This window comes from Schistocerca americana, chromosome 3 (genome assembly GCF_021461395.2).
Source record: "Schistocerca americana isolate TAMUIC-IGC-003095 chromosome 3, iqSchAmer2.1, whole genome shotgun sequence".
Lineage (NCBI taxonomy): Eukaryota > Metazoa > Arthropoda > Insecta > Orthoptera > Acrididae > Schistocerca > Schistocerca americana.
The window spans coordinates 374,260,207-374,277,630 of record NC_060121.1 but is presented as its reverse complement, the minus strand read 5'-3'; the positions used below and the strand labels follow the sequence as shown (position 1 = coordinate 374,277,630).

At 41.4% G+C, this 17,424-nt stretch overlaps 1 protein-coding gene across 2 annotated transcripts in view; it reads left to right on the top strand.

Annotated features, from left to right (window-relative positions):
• The window catches only part of LOC124605798 (neuronal membrane glycoprotein M6-a), a 35,634-nt gene that overhangs the window by 15,696 nt on the left and 2,514 nt on the right, over positions 1-17,424 (top strand). For both annotated transcript variants that reach the window (XM_047137695.1, XM_047137696.1), the window contains 2 exons: positions 1,503-1,653; positions 8,464-8,609. In XM_047137695.1, the coding sequence (XP_046993651.1) occupies positions 1,503-1,653; positions 8,464-8,609 (297 nt within the window). The remainder of the gene's footprint in view (positions 1-1,502; positions 1,654-8,463; positions 8,610-17,424) is intronic.

Below are 17,424 nucleotides of genomic sequence, written 5' to 3'. Positions count from 1 at the left end.
ATACATCACATGATCACACTGACAGAACCACAGGCACATAGACACAGGCAACAGAGCATGCACAATGTCGGCACTAGTACAGTGTATATCCACCTTTCGCAGCAATGCAGGCTGCTATTCTCCCATGGAGACGATCGTAGAGATGCTGGATGTAGTCCTGTGGAACGGCTTGCCATGCCATTTCCACCTGGCGCCTCAGTTGGACCAGCGTTCGTGCTGGACGTGCAGACCGCGTGAGACGACGCTTCATCCAGTCCCAAACATGCTCAATGGGGGACAGATCCGGAGATCTTGCTGGCCAGGGTAGTTGACTTACACCTTCTAGAGCACGTTGGGTGGCACGGGATACATGCGGACGTGCATTGTCCTGTTGGAACAGCAAGTTCCCTTGCCGGTCTAGGAATGGTAGAACGATGGGTTCGATGACGGTTTGGATGTACCGTGCACTATTCAGTGTCCCCTCGACGATCACCAGTGGTGTACGGCCAGTGTAGGAGATCGCTCCCCACACCATGATGCCGGGTGTTGGCCCTGTGTGCCTCGGTTGTATGCAGTCCTGATTGTGGCGCTCACATGCACGGCGCCAAACACGCATACGACCATCATTGGCACCAAGGCAGAAGCGACTCTCATCGCTGAAGACGACACGTCTCCATTCGTCCCTCCATTCACGCCTGTCGCGACACCACTGGAGGCGGGCTGCACGATGTTGGGGCGTGAGCAGAAGACGGCCTAACGGTGTGCGGGACCGTAGCCCAGCTTCATGGAGACGGTTGCGAATGGTCCTCGCCGATACCCCAGGAGCAACAGTGTCCCTAATTTGCTGGGAAGTGGCGGTGCGGTCCCCTACGGCACTGCGTAGGATCCTACGGTCTTGGCGTGCATCCGTGCGTCGCTGCGGTCCGGTCCCAGGCCGCCGGGCACGTGCACCTTCCGCCGACCACTGGCGACAACATCGATGTACTGTGGAGACCTCACGCCCCACGTGTTGAGCAATTCGGCAGTACGTCCACCCGGCCTCCCGCATGCCCACTATACGCCCTCGCTCAAAGTCCGTCAACTGCACATACGGTTCACGTCCACGCTGTCGCGGCATGCTACCAGTGTTAAAGACTGCGATGGAGCTCCGTATGCCACGGCAAACTGGCTGACACTGACGGCGGCGGTGCACAAATGCTGCGCAGCTAGCGCCATTTGACGGCCAACACCGCGGTTCCTGGTGTGTCCGCTGTGCAGTGCGTGTGATCATTGCTTGTACAGCCCTCTCGCAGTGTCCGGAGCAAGTATGGTGGGTCTGACACACCGGTGTCAATGTGTTCTTTTTTCAATTTCCAGGAGTGTATTTTTGACAGTTTTTGTGTAACAGAAGTAATTGTAGTAAAATTAACAACCATTTGAAGTATCACATTACAAATCCAAGTAGAGTTTGGTGAAGTAACTTCAAAATACAACAACACTGTAATTAGCAATCTGTTCTTTTACATCCTTTGTGGCTGTTTCAGTTCATGAGTATCACCTACATCCTGCAGCTTGCCTGGGTGCTGATGTTGTGTTTCCTTGTGATAGTAACACTTATTTATACAATATTTTGGGCACTTTGCTCCAGCTCTCGGGTGCAGTTAAATCATCAGTGTATTGATTTCAAGCAATTCGGTAAGTTTGTAACAATATCCAAAAGTAAAAAAAATGCTTGTTTTGCTTATCCTTTGGGCAGGCATGTTATCGTTTTTAATAATGTTCTGCACGGGCCTTGGTTTGAGAGATTTTGTTATTTATTTGTCTGTTTATGTTTTGAGCTTAGTAAGATATTTTTCAATACACCAAATTGGAGTTTCTGATCTAGCTTCTTAAAGTGTAATTATGGCAATATATTTACTTGAAGTATTGAAACTGGACACTATTGTTCTGTCCACAATCTTTGTTATCGCCACTTTTATTGGGTGGGTATAATAGTGGAAGACGTAGTTACATGACTGCTGCTTTGTCTCTAGCTGAAATTGGTACAGTCCCAATTAATTACCGGTTGCAATGTTTAATATTAATTTTTAGATGGACTGAAATCGGTCAGACTTTGTTGAAAGAAGCTACATGCTGTGTCCTTAGTTATCGGCAAGACAATGCCCTGTCTTTCATAGTCATGCAGTAGTACGCTGCTTGTTTGCTGGACAGATTCGGTGATGAAAAAGTACAAAAATAATAAATTAAATTTCTGGATGTGGGGGCAGCCAAGTACACTGACAGAAAAAAGCAATCAGAAAGATAATATTGATTCAAATGTAGCACCTATCAGACAGGAGTGGTGTTAATAGTGCCACTATGAGAATGCAAATCAGGTTTACTTGAAATACATGCTGTAACTTTCATGAGCATTAGTTACCTTTGAGATTGCACATGGTGAGTTGACATTTGTCAAGAATGTCATAAAGACAGCAAGGACACCATTATCAACACCTCACTGAGCTAGAAAGAGATCATGTAATTGGGCTAAGAGAGGCTGAATGTTCTCTCTGCAATATTGCAGAAAGACTTGGCAGTATTGTAGCCACTTTGTTTGGTTGCTGGCAGCCGTGGTCACAAGAATATATGGCCGCACTGCCGAGAGGGAAGAGCATTGTATTTGGCATATGGCTCTGGAACATCCTAATGCATCTGCAGCAGCAATTTGAGCATCAGTTGGCACCACAGTGATGCAACAAACTGTTACAAATCGGTTACTTCAAGAACAGCTTCGAGCCAGATGCCTCGTAGCATGTATTCCACTGACCCCAAACCACCGCCATTTCCAACTTCAGTGGTGTCAAGCAAGAGCTCCTTGGAGGGCAGGATGGAGGTGGTCTGTTATGTGTTCTGATGAAAGCTGATTCTGCTCCGGCACCAGTAATGGCCATATGTTGATTAGGATAATGCCTGCAACCAACCTGTCTGCATGCTAGACAGTCTGAGACCTACACCTGGAGTTATGGTTTGGATGTAATTTTGTACCACAGCAGGAGCACTCTTGTGGTTGTACCACACATCTTGACTACAAATTTATACGTCAACCTGGTGATTCGACCTATTGTGCAGCCATTTTTGGACAGTATTCCAGGGGGGTTTTCCAACAGGATAATGGTTTCACATACCACTATTATAACCCAACATGCTCTATACAGTGTCGACGTGTTGCCTTGGCCTCCTTGATCACCATACCTGACTCCAATCAAGCACTTATGGGACATCATCAGATGACAAACAGCGTCATCTGTAAACAGAATTAACTGTCCTTGTATTGCCTGACCAAGAGCAACAGATGTGGGAATCCATCCCACAAACTCACATTCAGTACCTGTACAACACAATGCATGTACATTTGCATGCCTGCATCTAACATTCTGGCGGTTACAACAGTTATTAATGAACCAGCATTTTACATTTGCACAATTGCTTATTTCGTGCTTACATTAAGCTGAGATCTTGCAATGCTAATCACTTAAATGTGTTACCTAGACAAATGTATTTCTGAAATTTGATAACTCTACATTAATTATTTTTTGGTGTTGCGATTTTTTTCTGCCAGTGTATGCGGTGGGGGGTGGTACATGACAGTGCAGTTTGCCTGCAAAAGAAGTGGCACAACTTCTGAGAGAACGAGCTTGAAAAAATATTACTATTCAGAAAATGGTTGAATGAACTAAACAAAAAAATTGAATTTCATGATGTACAGAGCCTGGTTCTAAAGCTCCATTGGTTATTAAAATATAGTCCCGATCTTCACACAGGATAGCCATGTGACTTCTTGCTGTTGTCACTGCTTCATAGATGATGTCTATGCCCACTGTTGCATTATTGCTGAATTCAGAGGATACTATGCTGTCCTCAAAATTTAGACTTGCACGAACTTGCAGCTAACAGTTCTACATCATAAATATTTCTGTGCAGAGACTAGTCCTGCACATAGTAATAATTTGTTGGACAGGTTGGGCAGCAATCTGCAATTGTTTGCTAATGATGGTGTTGTGTACAGTAAGGTGACGAAGTTGAATGACTCTAAGAAGATACAAGACAACATAGACAAAATTTCTAGTTGGTGTCATCAATGATAGCTAGCTCTAAATGTGGAAAAATGTAAGTTAGTTAGAATGTGTAGGAAGAACAAACCAGTAATGTCCAGCTACAGTATTACTAGTGTCCTGCTAGGAAAGAGTGGTTCACCTGTAAAGGAGACCATGTATAGGACGCTGGTGCAACCTATTCTTGAGAATTGCTCGATTGTTAGGGATCTGTACCAAGTTGGATCGAAGAAAGGCTGCTAGATTTGTTACTGGTAGGTTCGAAATGCGTGTAAGTGTTACAGAGATGCTTTGGGAACTCAAATTGAAATCCTTGGAGGGAAGGCGATTTTCTTTTCAAGAAACACTATTGAGAAAATTTAGAGAACCAGCATTTGAAGCTGACTGCTGAATGATTCTACTGCCTCCAACATACAATTCTTGGATGTCTAATTATTTTCCCTTTCTCTCTTTTGACTAGATAATTAACTATATACAGCTCAAGTTAGTCAGAAATTTTTGGTGCAGTTTGCCTGTGTAACATTTAGAATTGTCCAAGAGACACACAAAGATAACTGAAGAAAAGGTGTTCACTAGACCACAGTTCCATTCAAAGTAAATGAAATTCACAATAGTCATCTCGTTTGCCATTAAAATGTTATAACGACTTCTTCCATTTCCTTAAAGAGTGCGCGAATAAAAGCGACAGTTGGTTTCCATCAGAACAATTACTCATGTTTACTGCAAAAGCAGCTGACTCACTAGCATTTAGCTTCATTCAACAACAGGTTCAATGTGCTCTGTTCATTCTCTATTTGGAAATGAGAAACTGCTCCGACCAACAGGGCATTCTGCTTGCGTGAGCAGATGCCCATCTGACCAAGCCTTAAGAATACGCTGAATTCACATGGAAGGGGCAGCAGGCCCTTGGACCAATGAACAAACTCTAGAGAAATTTGTAGCTCTGACTTCACTAGACCAATGAAATAAAAAATAGTGAAGATGTAAAGAAAATAATCAGCAAGTGCACTTTATAAAAATTCACACAGTCCAATCCAATTTGAAAACAAGCAAGGAAAATGTTGCACAGATATGCATTCATTTCAACTCAAATAACATGCATATAAACATCCCTGGGGGCTCACAACTCAGCGAGTACATGCATGTTGAGTATGAGGCCCCAAGCATTGCAGTACTTCTTCGTGTCGTGCTGCAATTTTACTTACTGACTGGTTCTTTTCTGCAACTTATTCTCTAAGACAGATTTTCTTCTGACAACCTAGCTTGGTCATAGGACATCGATTCTGACTTCTCCTGCTTTGTTCACATATTTTACACCACGTATTTCGGTTAACTTATGTTTGGTCACCGCATCTGGATTTAACGCAGTTTCTTTTTTTTTTTTAAACATAGTGTAGACCATCTAGGGAAGCCACCCAATACCTAGCATTACAGCCAGTCCGTCTGGGTGGTTGTCAGATACCCATACGACGGTAGCCCCTACAATGCCGGGATTGCGCTGTTGATATCCAAGCTGTCATATGCTTAAGCATACTGAGGAGTAGGTGCCTGTCCATTTGGGGGCCCAGGAATCCAGGCTCTGGTCATCATGCCAGGTGATCTTTGCCCTGCTAGCTGGCAACCATGGGAGTAAGCGTCATCATGGCTGGTATTTAGCATCATGAAATGACCAAAGTTGTCAGTAGTTGGCTGTGAGCCCCAGCAGTCTGATTAGACATACCACAATTCATTGTCATTTGTTATGACCCTAGGAATTTTCCCTCCTTAGCTACACTACCGATGGAAAATGAAACCAAGTAGCTTGCAAACAGATCCCCACCCCCCCCCCCCACCCCACCCCTTGGTTCCTGGTTTTACTAAGCCACTGTTTTTTGTGGAGAATGTTAAAAAATATTTGTGAGTGAACTCTGTTCCCTTAGCAAATTACAAAACAGTTCTACCTTCATTAAGACAGCAAATCCTACACATTCATGGGAGTTAATCCCTTGTAAACAACTTGGTGATGTACCTGCTATCATCGCACCCTGTAAGAACCTCAGCATGTTACAGGCATTAGTTTTTCGCTAGGACTATAGCTACAGATGAAGAACTACTCAGACACTTGGAGAGGTGAGGGATTCACTTTGTATGTCAAGGCCTTCCAGACAACAAGATAGATGTTGGCACATTCATCCTTACTTTTGAGGGGGATCCGCTTCCTGTTATTTTTTTACTGCAGCCATGTGAAACAGTATTTCCTACCACCAATGTGGTGTTTTAATTGCCGGCACTTTGTCAACACATCTACTCAGTGTACATACTGCAGTGGGTTTCCTGCCTTCGTATTGTTGCCGTTGAACATCATTATTCTGTCATTGAAGCAAGGATTTCATGCTCTGTCACCTGAAACTTCATATGTTTGAACCATGTTAAAGTCTCAGTAGCACACAAACAAGAATCATATCAGCTTTCCTTACTGATTCGGTTCTTTTCTCCTACGGTTCTTTTCTCCTAGTTTTTGGACATACTCAGATGCCTTTTTATGTAGTGCAATTCTCAATTGCTATCTCGGAGAACATTCTGGTTGCGTGCCTTGCCTGTATGCACCAAGCTGTAAAAAAAAAAATTGTGGCTACTGCACTGCTCTCCCACTGAGGGCAGGCCATACTGCCTTTCCTTTCACTGCGACAAAATATTTCACCCTTTCCATTACTAACTTTAAGACACATTAACTGCTCATTTTACAAAACAGCCGCTTCTCACTCATGGCAATATCATTGTGGGCTGAACAGCAGAATAACAACACCGAAATAATGATCCTGACTCCACAGAAAGAGTCAAGTTTGGCTTGACACTAATAATAAAAAATACTTATGGCTTCTACTGGATTATATATTACTATTAATTTTGAGAAAATGATTAGTGAGAGTAATAATGGCCCCAGCAACAAGCTCCATCAGAAACTGAATCTTCCTGGTGAAAGGACCTGGCTACAGTTAAAGGTAATGTAAATGGCCATTAACTTTTTGTATTCTTGAGGATGCAGCTCTCAGTGTAGCAATGTCAGGCTATGTCCCAGTTGCTCCTATCTTGTGCCCCCAGAAAATTTCTGCAACAAAGTATCCAGGTTCAGCGTTAGGAATATTTAGGGCTTCAGTGAAATAAAAGTCTGCCGTTCAAAGAACCAATTTTGAACACTATATTCCCAATTAATTGACAAAACAGTTCCGAACTAATGTTTTTTCACTGCTGCTGGCCACTATTAGTTGATAGCTTGGTAAATCTCTGAAGTTACTATCCTTTTCCCAGTGACAGAAAGCTAGGTTGTAACCAATTGCTGACCATTTCCATATGTCACTCACATCCCACTGTGATATCTGCTATTCGTATCTTTCTTTCTGACCTTAGATGTCTTTCTCTCAGTCCCAAGTCATTTGAGTCTCTTAGGGAATGAGCTGACCAACAATGTGGTAAGAGAAGCAAATACTTGCCCAACATTCATGTTGACAATCCCACATTTGGTTTGCAAGTGCAGATTAGATCTGTTCTCTCCTGGAGATGGAACATCATTTGGTGGGCTGCTGCCCCCTTGTATAAACTCTGCACTACCCACCTACTGACCTGATTATTTCTCTCACCTTGTTTTATTATTGTCTGTTCAACTGATGCCCATTCCATTTTAAGCTGACTCGCTTTTGCCATTATGAAACTCCTGGCTAGAAGGCATTTTATACTCTGTAACTTCTTCGTCTGAATTGAGTTGGCGTGGGGTCAGATACGAGAGGAGTTTATATTGCCGGGGATGAACTCTGGGAGATTGCTCGTCTCTTCTGACCTATGTACCAGCCTCACCCATATATTTTTATATGTCCTTAAATTATTTCCCAGTTCTGGTATAAATATTAGTTTCAGTACCTAATTTTACTGCTTCTACATGTTTTCATAATTGGATCAAATTTCTTTCGGATGAGATAGCTCTTGACAGGGAGACTGAAGACCTCTCCGTTTAGTCACCAACCAACCAATCATCATGCATTTAAATTTGTAGCCAATTTGTTACTTTTTGCATAATTTAAAATAATGAAGTGTGCATGAAATCTCTGTCACCTACAAAACTTGCAACGTTTTTCAAAATGGAGATTAGCAAAACTGCTGAAAATATTAATCCTGTGTTTTTATTGATGTGATCTATGACTTGAAAATTTTCATTGTGGTTAACCATGTACTTTATATCTAATTGCTTAGGCATTATGTTAAAAAAATTATCATACACTTACTTTTAAATACTAAGAAATTTGCACCGAAAGTTACATAACTTTATTTTAATTTATGTGAGGCAAGTTAGATTAAAACATCAAATAACAGTACTCTTAATGCAGAACATACAATGTGAAGCATTTCAGTTTGTGTGTAATACAGTTTCTGTTGTTTGCAGACTTTCTCTTTCCTTCAAAGACGCCCCCTGCAGACATGGAAGTGTGTGAAGATGAACTGAAACTGTTCTGCAAAGACTATGTGGAACGTGCAGAAGTTATGTTTATTCTTGCGTCTGTCTCATGTTTGTTGGTGATCCTCAGTCTTGTGAGTAAAATTACACTGTTCACTAATATTATTAAAATATCTTTTGTAAATGGGGAATACATCCTGAATGAAATATTTCTACTTAACAAGCAGCAGGATATAAAATCACGGGTGTTCAGAACCAGAATTTCCTCCTGACAAAAGAGAAATAAATGTACACAGAAATGAGATAGCACAGTAATTAATTTGGAGTGTCATTCAAGAGCAAGTGGGAGACTATAGAGTACTATGAGAAGAAAATAGGAAATTAAATCAAACAATAGAAAATCCAGGATGGAATGTAACATCATTATGAGAAGGGAAGTTGCCACTCAACATACAGCAGAGATGCCGAGTCGCGAGATGCTGAGGTGCGACTGAGCATCTCTGCTATATGGTGAGTGGCAACTTTCATTCCCATAATATAAATAGGAAATTAATGCATTCTTACAATCTACATCTGCATCTATACACTGCAAACCACCATTTCATTCACATATGGGGCGCTGGAAGAATGATCATTTGAATGCTTCTGTTCATGCAGTAATTATTCTAGTTTTATCCTCACAATCCCCCTGTGAGTATATTCCTAGAGTCATTGTTTAAAGCAAGTTCTTGGAAGTTGGTCAACATACTTTCTTGGTATAGTTTGTCTGTCTTCAAGAATCTTCCAGTTCAGTTCCTTCAGTATCTCTGTGACACATTCCCATGGATCAAACAAACCCATGATCAATGATTCTGTCCTTCTCTGTAGACGTTCAATATCCCCTATTAGTCCCATTTGGTATGAGTCCCACACACTTGAGCAATATTCTAGGATGGATCGCACAAGCGATTTGTAAGCAGTCTCCTTTGTAGACTGATTGCACTTCCCAGTGTTCTACCAATAAACTGAACTCTGTCTGCTTTACCCCTGACTGAATGTGTGAGATTATTCCATTTCATATCACAACAAACCACTTTTAAGTCTTATCAATACTGAATATTTATGCTGCTTCTTTTAGACAGTACTTCATTATAGATAACTGCATCGTATTGTGTGCAAGTTCATTAATATACAACTTGAACGGCAAGGGTCCCAACAAACTTCCCTGGGGTACACCTGAAGTCACTTCTACATTTGATAATGACGCTCCATCCAAGATAACATGCTGTGTCCTCCCTACCAGAAAGTCTCAATACAGTCACAAATTTAACTTGATACCTCACATAATCACACTTTTGACAATAAGTGTTGTGGTACTGAGCCAAATACTTTTCTGAAATGAAGAAATACTGCATCTACCTGACTGCCTTGATCCAAAGCTTTCAGTATGTAATGTGAGAAAAGTGCAAGTTTGGTTTTACGTGATCAGCATTTTCGGAATCCATGCTGATTGACATGGAGGAGGTTATTCTGTTCAAGATACCTCATTATGTTTGAGCACAGAATATGTTCTAAGATTCTACAAGAAATTGATGTCAATCCTGTGTACTTCATATACTGTGTATATTCCGCAGAAGTCTGTTGAATATTCAGCAGTGTGTTTTTCAACCAGCGCATCCTCACAAAAGATTGTGTAGCCTGTGAGTAAGTTTCAGTGTTTTACAATCAGTGCTAAGACAAAGCTGATATCCTTGTTGAGAATTCCAGTTACAAAGAGAAATACGTTATGAATGTTGACCCATTTCAGTGATATTAACAATTAGACCATAGTATTAGTTATCATTCAGGGGAAGCACAACCAAAATTTGACAAATCAGTTTTTTATCTAGGAAAAGTGCATGTCAGAGATTGTATATTATTAATGAAGAATGTGATACTTGTTTTAGGACTCACTTATTAATGAACCAGGCATTACTTCATAATGCATGAAGAAGTTCTGTAATGCATTATTTCTGTGGCATTACCATCTTGATGCAAAGAAAACCTGAAACCTTAATAGTTCTCCAAATAAATATGTAGTAAGGTTCATGGAAAATCACATGGTTCATTGGCAACTATCATAAAAAAGAAAAGGAATATGTTTCACAGGAGTTTCAAGGAATTCTTGCAGAAAGAACTGAAACAGATTTTTAATAAAATGGAACAGCTCTCATCAGTTGTAGAAAATGCCTTCCTTGTTGTCTTCAGAAAATTTTGTATTACTGATTACATTTTGAGAGAGAATTTCGGAAACAGGCAATTGTAAGAAAGATGAATTATAATATTGCATGTCTCAGAATACACGTCGTTTGTCTGGTGCATTGTAGATCAACAGGATAAGAACTACCGCTGTTTTGCTGTTAGGAATGTTATGGTATAGAGCTTACATTGCCTTCAGTTGAGGAGTAAGTTACAATGAAATATACAGAAGTTGTAGTATAAAGATTAATTGGGAATGAATAAAACATATTTACATAATAGGAGCTAGTTATTGATTTATCCTTAAGTACACTGCTCTGCAACATGTAAGGACAATATAGGTAGAGTATCATCACATTTTAAATATTAGGTGGAAATGAATGAAAGTGCAGGAGCGTGTTGCCAGTTGCGCACAGAAAGTTGGAGGTTACATAGCGTGATGGGTGACTTTAGCGCCAAATGGGGCTGGCCCTGCAATGCAAAGTGGTTAAAGAAACGAGAAAAGACAGTGTGTGTCAATTAGCGAGCGGTTATGGTGCACCATTGTGGTGGTGGTCTTCATTAAAACATTTTGATGACTTCGCATGGGGAAGAATTATCAGGAAACTAGAAGAAAGACAAAATGTAGCCAGGAGTTTGATATTGCTCACAGCATTGTATCACATGCGTGGGGAGCAATCTGAACCACTGGCACCACTGCTTGAAAAAGAGTGGGTGGTTGGCTATGACCAACTACAGCAGCAGATGACCACTATATTAAGCAATAGGCAAGGAGGGACACATGTCAAACAGCGGCTGGAAGTGCTACAACATTTAACAGGATTGCAAGGCACTCAATCTGAAGCTCCACAGTGAAGTCGTAACTGCTTTTGGAGGTGGGAGTCTGTCCAATGACCAGTACATTGTGTTCTTCTTGACACCTGCATGTTGGCAGCAGCAGGATGGTGTTAAGAACATAGGGACTGGACCGTCAAGGAGTGGGCTCATGTGATTTTTTTCTGATAAGAGCAGATTCAATCGTGAGTAGTGATTCTGGACATACCCTCATGTGGTGAAAGGTAGGAATCTGTAAGGCACCCAGGAACATAGTTGAACAAGATTGTTTTGGTGGTCCAGGTGTTATGGTGTGGAGAGGCATTATGTTGCATGGGCATACTGACCTCCAAATCTTTGAACAAGGTACATTCAATGGTCAGTGTTGTTGTGACACCTTACTTTTTCAACACGAGCATCTTTTCACAGATGCATTCATCCCTGATTTTTGTCTTTATAGATGACAATGAGCAATAGCATCAAACTGTGCAGTTGGCGGAGCTTTCAGATTGAAGGAATGTTGAATGAATGGTCTCGTCTGCCTCTTCCCCCAAGTTAAATCCCATCGAGCACAATGGAGAAATGGTGGGGAGACTTATTGTAGCACAATCACATGCACCAACCAACAGTTATCAACCACATTGGTGGAGGAATGGATTGTCCGACCACAAGAACTCTTATCAACCGTGTGACCAGCATGGGAGAAACTGCAGAGCATGTGTTGCTATCTGTGGTGATCAGACATGTTGTTAACATCCATATCCTGCCTTCTGTAAAGTCCATGGGACCATCATAAATCATGGTGACTTCAATGTAAGTAATGTCTTTGAATAGAAGTGACATTTCTGTTTGTCTAATTGTGTATTTCTGTCAGTTAACTTCTGTACTATTCTGTAGCAGTTCTTTCTATGTATGGTTCAAGTTTCATCGAGCCATGTTACTTGAAAGTATCACGTCGTGAAAGAGCTTTTAACCCCTTTCCCCCCCCCCCCCCCCCCCCCTCAATTCTTAAATCCATTTTTGTGTCCTCAGTCTTTGCCTGAAGGCTACGGATCTTTGCCTCGTGTTCTGCTGTCTTCCTGTCTTGCACATAACCTGCATAACCATAGAAGAGCGTTCTTGGGAATCTCTTATGTCCCAGTGCAGTCACCCCAGTGAATCTGCAATTCAGTCCCCACACACCAATCCCAAACTATGAACTGTGTGACAGCATGCACAATTATTACCCACAGCTGTGTTATTATGAGTAATTATTAACTTACGATACATAATTGCTGGCCATTACACCTTGAGGAAGCAAAATATCAGTACTGTGAATAAGCACACATAAAAATATTCTAGCTTTTGGAATAATACGTTCCTCCTTTGGGGAGGAAAGAGGAATAATATGAAAAAGTTTAAAAAAATGAAGGGATATTTGTATGGCTTTTAGGCTGAAAGTCAAAATAAATAAATAAATAAATAAAGGGCAAGTCACTCACACTCTAGGAAAAGACAGAATCATCTTATTTATTTAGTGGATGGCAGAAAACACAGCATTCCTATGTAGATATAAAATACTTATTATAATGAACAATACATAAAACATAAAATGAAAATATTTTACATATGCAGTTCATTAGTTTATAATGTTAAATTTAATTGCTCAATTCATACATTAGAATACTTTGTATTGCCTAGATATTGTATTGGCCTGGACAGGATGGTGGCCTTTACAGAGAAGGTGTTGGGTAGTGGTGTTGGGTCAGTGTCAAGATGTTGGCTTTTGACAAACCATGAAAACAGCATCTATAGTCAAACATCAAACATTTTATTCAAACTACAACACTCATTGTGCTGCTTTGTAGTGACCATGCCATGTATTACCTTGCCCCTTCCTCCTTCTGTTCTTGTGCATGTTGAGGACGACAGACAGCACACAAAAAACTGCTGAGACTGGTTGGTGGGCAAAGGGCAGCAATGCCAGCAACTGTAGGAATGCTGCTGCCCAGAATCCAAGCAGGAGCACGTGTACCAGCTACGCATGGCACAGCTGCTTGTGGGAGGTGTGCCAGCAATGCAGAAGCCCACTGTAATTCTTTCAGTTGTCAGCCCTCAGAAGTGGAACTTGCCCTTGCTAGTGAAGGCATGTGGCACCAGGACGCCCACACTAATGTAGGAGGGCAAGCGGCTTAAGCTGCCCTGGTCTTGAACAGCAGCCCTCCAGGGCAAAGTCTGCTGTGGCCAGAGTGAACTAGAAGGCAGCTCACTAGCGGAAGGCACAAAGTCCAAGGAGGTGGACTCACCGCCTCCATTCGGCTCGATGGTGGTGAAGACCTAAACTCTTGGTGGCTACTTTAGAACCATATTGCCTCGTCATCTGGCGTAATCCTTTCCTCGTGGTTGGTGCCACCAGACTGGAACACATTTGGCTAGAATTGGTGGATACTTACGCTGGTTAGGTACCCATTTGTTGTGTCAATGGTACCACTTCTAATCATGTATGGTATAATGAGTGTGTTGCTTGTAGGTGAGGAAATTGACCCAAGTGGTTGTGCAATAGCCCTGTCCTTCTGCTCGGCCTAGCTCAGCTCACATTGAATAAGCAGGCCAGTCGTCACTGCAGTGACAGTGCTTTGTCTACCCGCCCATTTCTAAAGCTTCCCAAACCTGCTATGGAAGAGGTGGTATTTTCAAAGTAGCACCCAAAAAAAAAAAAAAAGAAAAGAAAAAGTTGCTGCACTACAGTATGTTGATAAAGTACACTCCTGAAGGGTATGTTGGATGAGATAGTTGGTCACCGAAACTCCAAAATGAGTTTATCTCCACTTAAAAAGAAGTCCCATGTATATTTATTTCTTCATGCAGATTCTATTTTCCACAAATGTCAAGGCATTTCAAAAGCTGGTTTGTTGTGGATTTTGAGTTCAGTTTGTATTCATGATGGTGCCTGCTAAACCAATATAGTTCTGCAGCGGTTTTTATAGCTGGTTGTCTGGATTTTAGGGGATATAGCAGTGAATGGGAAGCTTGGGATTATTCAGTATTTTCGTACATTCACATAACAAAGCTTCCTGCTTTCCGAGTTAAAGTGTGGAGATATGCCACACTGTTAGAAGCCAGAGAGTTGGTGTACTTTTTAGATAGCTTGTGATCATACACATTGTATTGAGTCAGATGTTTAGTTTGCTGGTGTGGTTACTGTTCAGCCACACAGGAGCACAATATTCTGCTGTGCTATACACTAATATCGATGTAGATCACCTGTTGATCCCCAAGTGGTACCACCCACCTTTTGGAGGATGTTGTTCCTGTTGTGAACTTTGGCTGGAGTTGGTCAAGTACTATCAGTAGGTGGGAGATACACTATGTGATCAAAAGTATCCAGACGTCTGGCTGAAAATGACTTACAAGTTCATGGCGCCCTCCATCGGTAAAGCTGGAATTCAGTACGGTGTTGGCCCACCCTTAGCCTTGATGACAGCTTCCACTTTCAGGTGCTGGACAGTTACTTGGGGAATGGCAGCTCATTCTTCATGGAGTGCTGCACTTAGGAGAGGTATCAATGTTGGTTGGTAAGGCGTGGCACGAAGTTGGCATTCCAAAACATCCCAAAGGTGCTCTATAGGATTCAGATCGGGATCCTGTGCAGGCCAGTCCATTACAGGGACATTATTGGTGTGTAACCACTCCGCCACAGGCCGTGCATTATGAACAGGTGCTCGATCTTGTTGAAAGATGCAGTTGCCATCCCTGAATTGCTCTTCAACAGTGGGAAACAAGAAGATGCTTAAAACATCAATGTAGGCCTGAACTGTGATAGTGCCACACAAAACAACTAGGGATGCAAGCCCCCTCCACGAAAAACAGACCACACAATAACATCACCACCTCTGAATTGTACTGTTGGGACTACACGCGCTGGCAGATGACGTTCACTGGACATTCGCCATATCCACACCTTGCCAACGGATCACCACATTGTGTACCATGATTCATCACTCCACACACGTTTTTCCACTGTTCCATCGTCCAATGTTTATGCTCCTTACGCCATACGAGGCATTGTTCGGTATTTGCTGGCGTGATTTGTGGCTTTTGAGCAGCCACTCAACCATGGAATCTAAGTTTTCTCACCTCCCGCCTAACTGTCATAGTACTTTCAGTGGATCCTGTGCAGTTTGGAATTCCTGTTTGATTGACTGGATAGATGTCTGCCTATTACACATTATGACCCTCTTCAACTGTCGGCGGCCTCTGTCAGTCAACAGACTAGGTCGGCGTGTTCACTTTTTGCACTGTATGTGTCCCTTCACGTTTCCACTTCACTATCACATTGGAAACAGTGGACCTACAGATGTTTAGGAGTGTGGAAATCTCACTTACAGACGTATGACACAAGTGACACTCAATCAACTGACCACGTTCGAAGGCTGTGAGTTCCGCAGAGCGCCCCATTCTGCTCTCTCATGATGTCTAATGACTGTTGAGGTCGCTGATATGGAGTACTTGACAGTAGGTGGCAGCAGAGTGCGCCTAATACGAAAAACATATGTTTTTTGGGGTGTCCAGATACTTTTGATCACAAAGTGTATGTCAAGTGTGACACTTTTGAGTAGAATTGTATTTTATAGAATTTCCATGAAAATAGATTTGCTGTTGATAGTTGGACTTTTTAAGGTTGAAGCACAAGCATTCTGTTTTACTGAATTTGAGTTGCCACACAATTGAAATATCATCTATCAGCATCCTTTCAGTTTGCTGTATGGACATTCTGTGAATACCAATAGTTAGGTCATCTCCGTAAGTGAATATTCTGCTGACAGTATTAGGAATATCTGCAATATAAAAGTTGAGAAAAAAAAACTGGTGGAAGTACAGAGCCCTTCCTTCACATAGCACATTAATACAGTTCTACAGTGAATCACTTTTAGGGACAGCTGAAGGAGTCCTCTCTCTCAATATGGTATCATAAACTGCAGTTGATAGACAGCTACTGCTTATATTTTCGAGCCATCTTGAAACCATGCTTTAATAAAAGTTGAGTGTTAGGATTTGATCTGTACAACTGTCAAAAACATTATGCTCAGATGGAAAGTGTTCCGTAATTTTGCTACCACCTGTTGGGTCTCATCGTCATCAGGAAATATGGGTATCTCTCACCCAGAGGTGCTTCTCAACCTTTCCCAAACTCTCCCCTCCAATGCTTTTATGTGATTTGTAGCTTAAAATTTTAAACATTATAGATTATAATCAAAATTATTTTGTTTTCTGCCAGGGGGCAGACTGGTGTTACTCTTGTCCATAAAATGCACCTGTCCATCACCATTGTAGTATAAAGGATGTGGAGTTAGAAGCTGTAGAACAGCACTGGCAGTTTGATGCTGTGATGCAGTTAGTGTGACATTTTTCATACAAAAAATCAAAAGACTGTGTCAGTTGCCACCACAAGAAAGAAAAAAAGAGGTCTTTAGGAGAAACATTTAAATTAGCCAAAAAATTATCTAGAAAGAGTCCAGTTTTCACCTTAATTTGGCAAAAAATGGATCACAACAGAGAAATAGATTGTAACTGCAATTTATCTCAAGATTTGATAAATCCACGTCGGTGGAAATACCTTATACTTGAGGTTAAACATCTCTGTGTAAGTTTGAATGTAATGGGACAGCAAAGCAACTTCATCATGATGTAGGTGGAATTGACTCATAGATAACATACACAACACAATAATTAAATACACAAAAACAAGTATCAAAATTAATCGTCATTGACAAAAGAGGAAAATGAGAGGGTAATAAATGCATCAACCTTAATTCTTGGTCTTTTATTTCCTGCTGTTTGTCTTGTATGATATTTCTGCTGCAATCTCAGTAGCTATGTGATTGATAAGAAAATAAACTGTGATAATTTACACTACTGGCCATTAAAATTGCTACACCA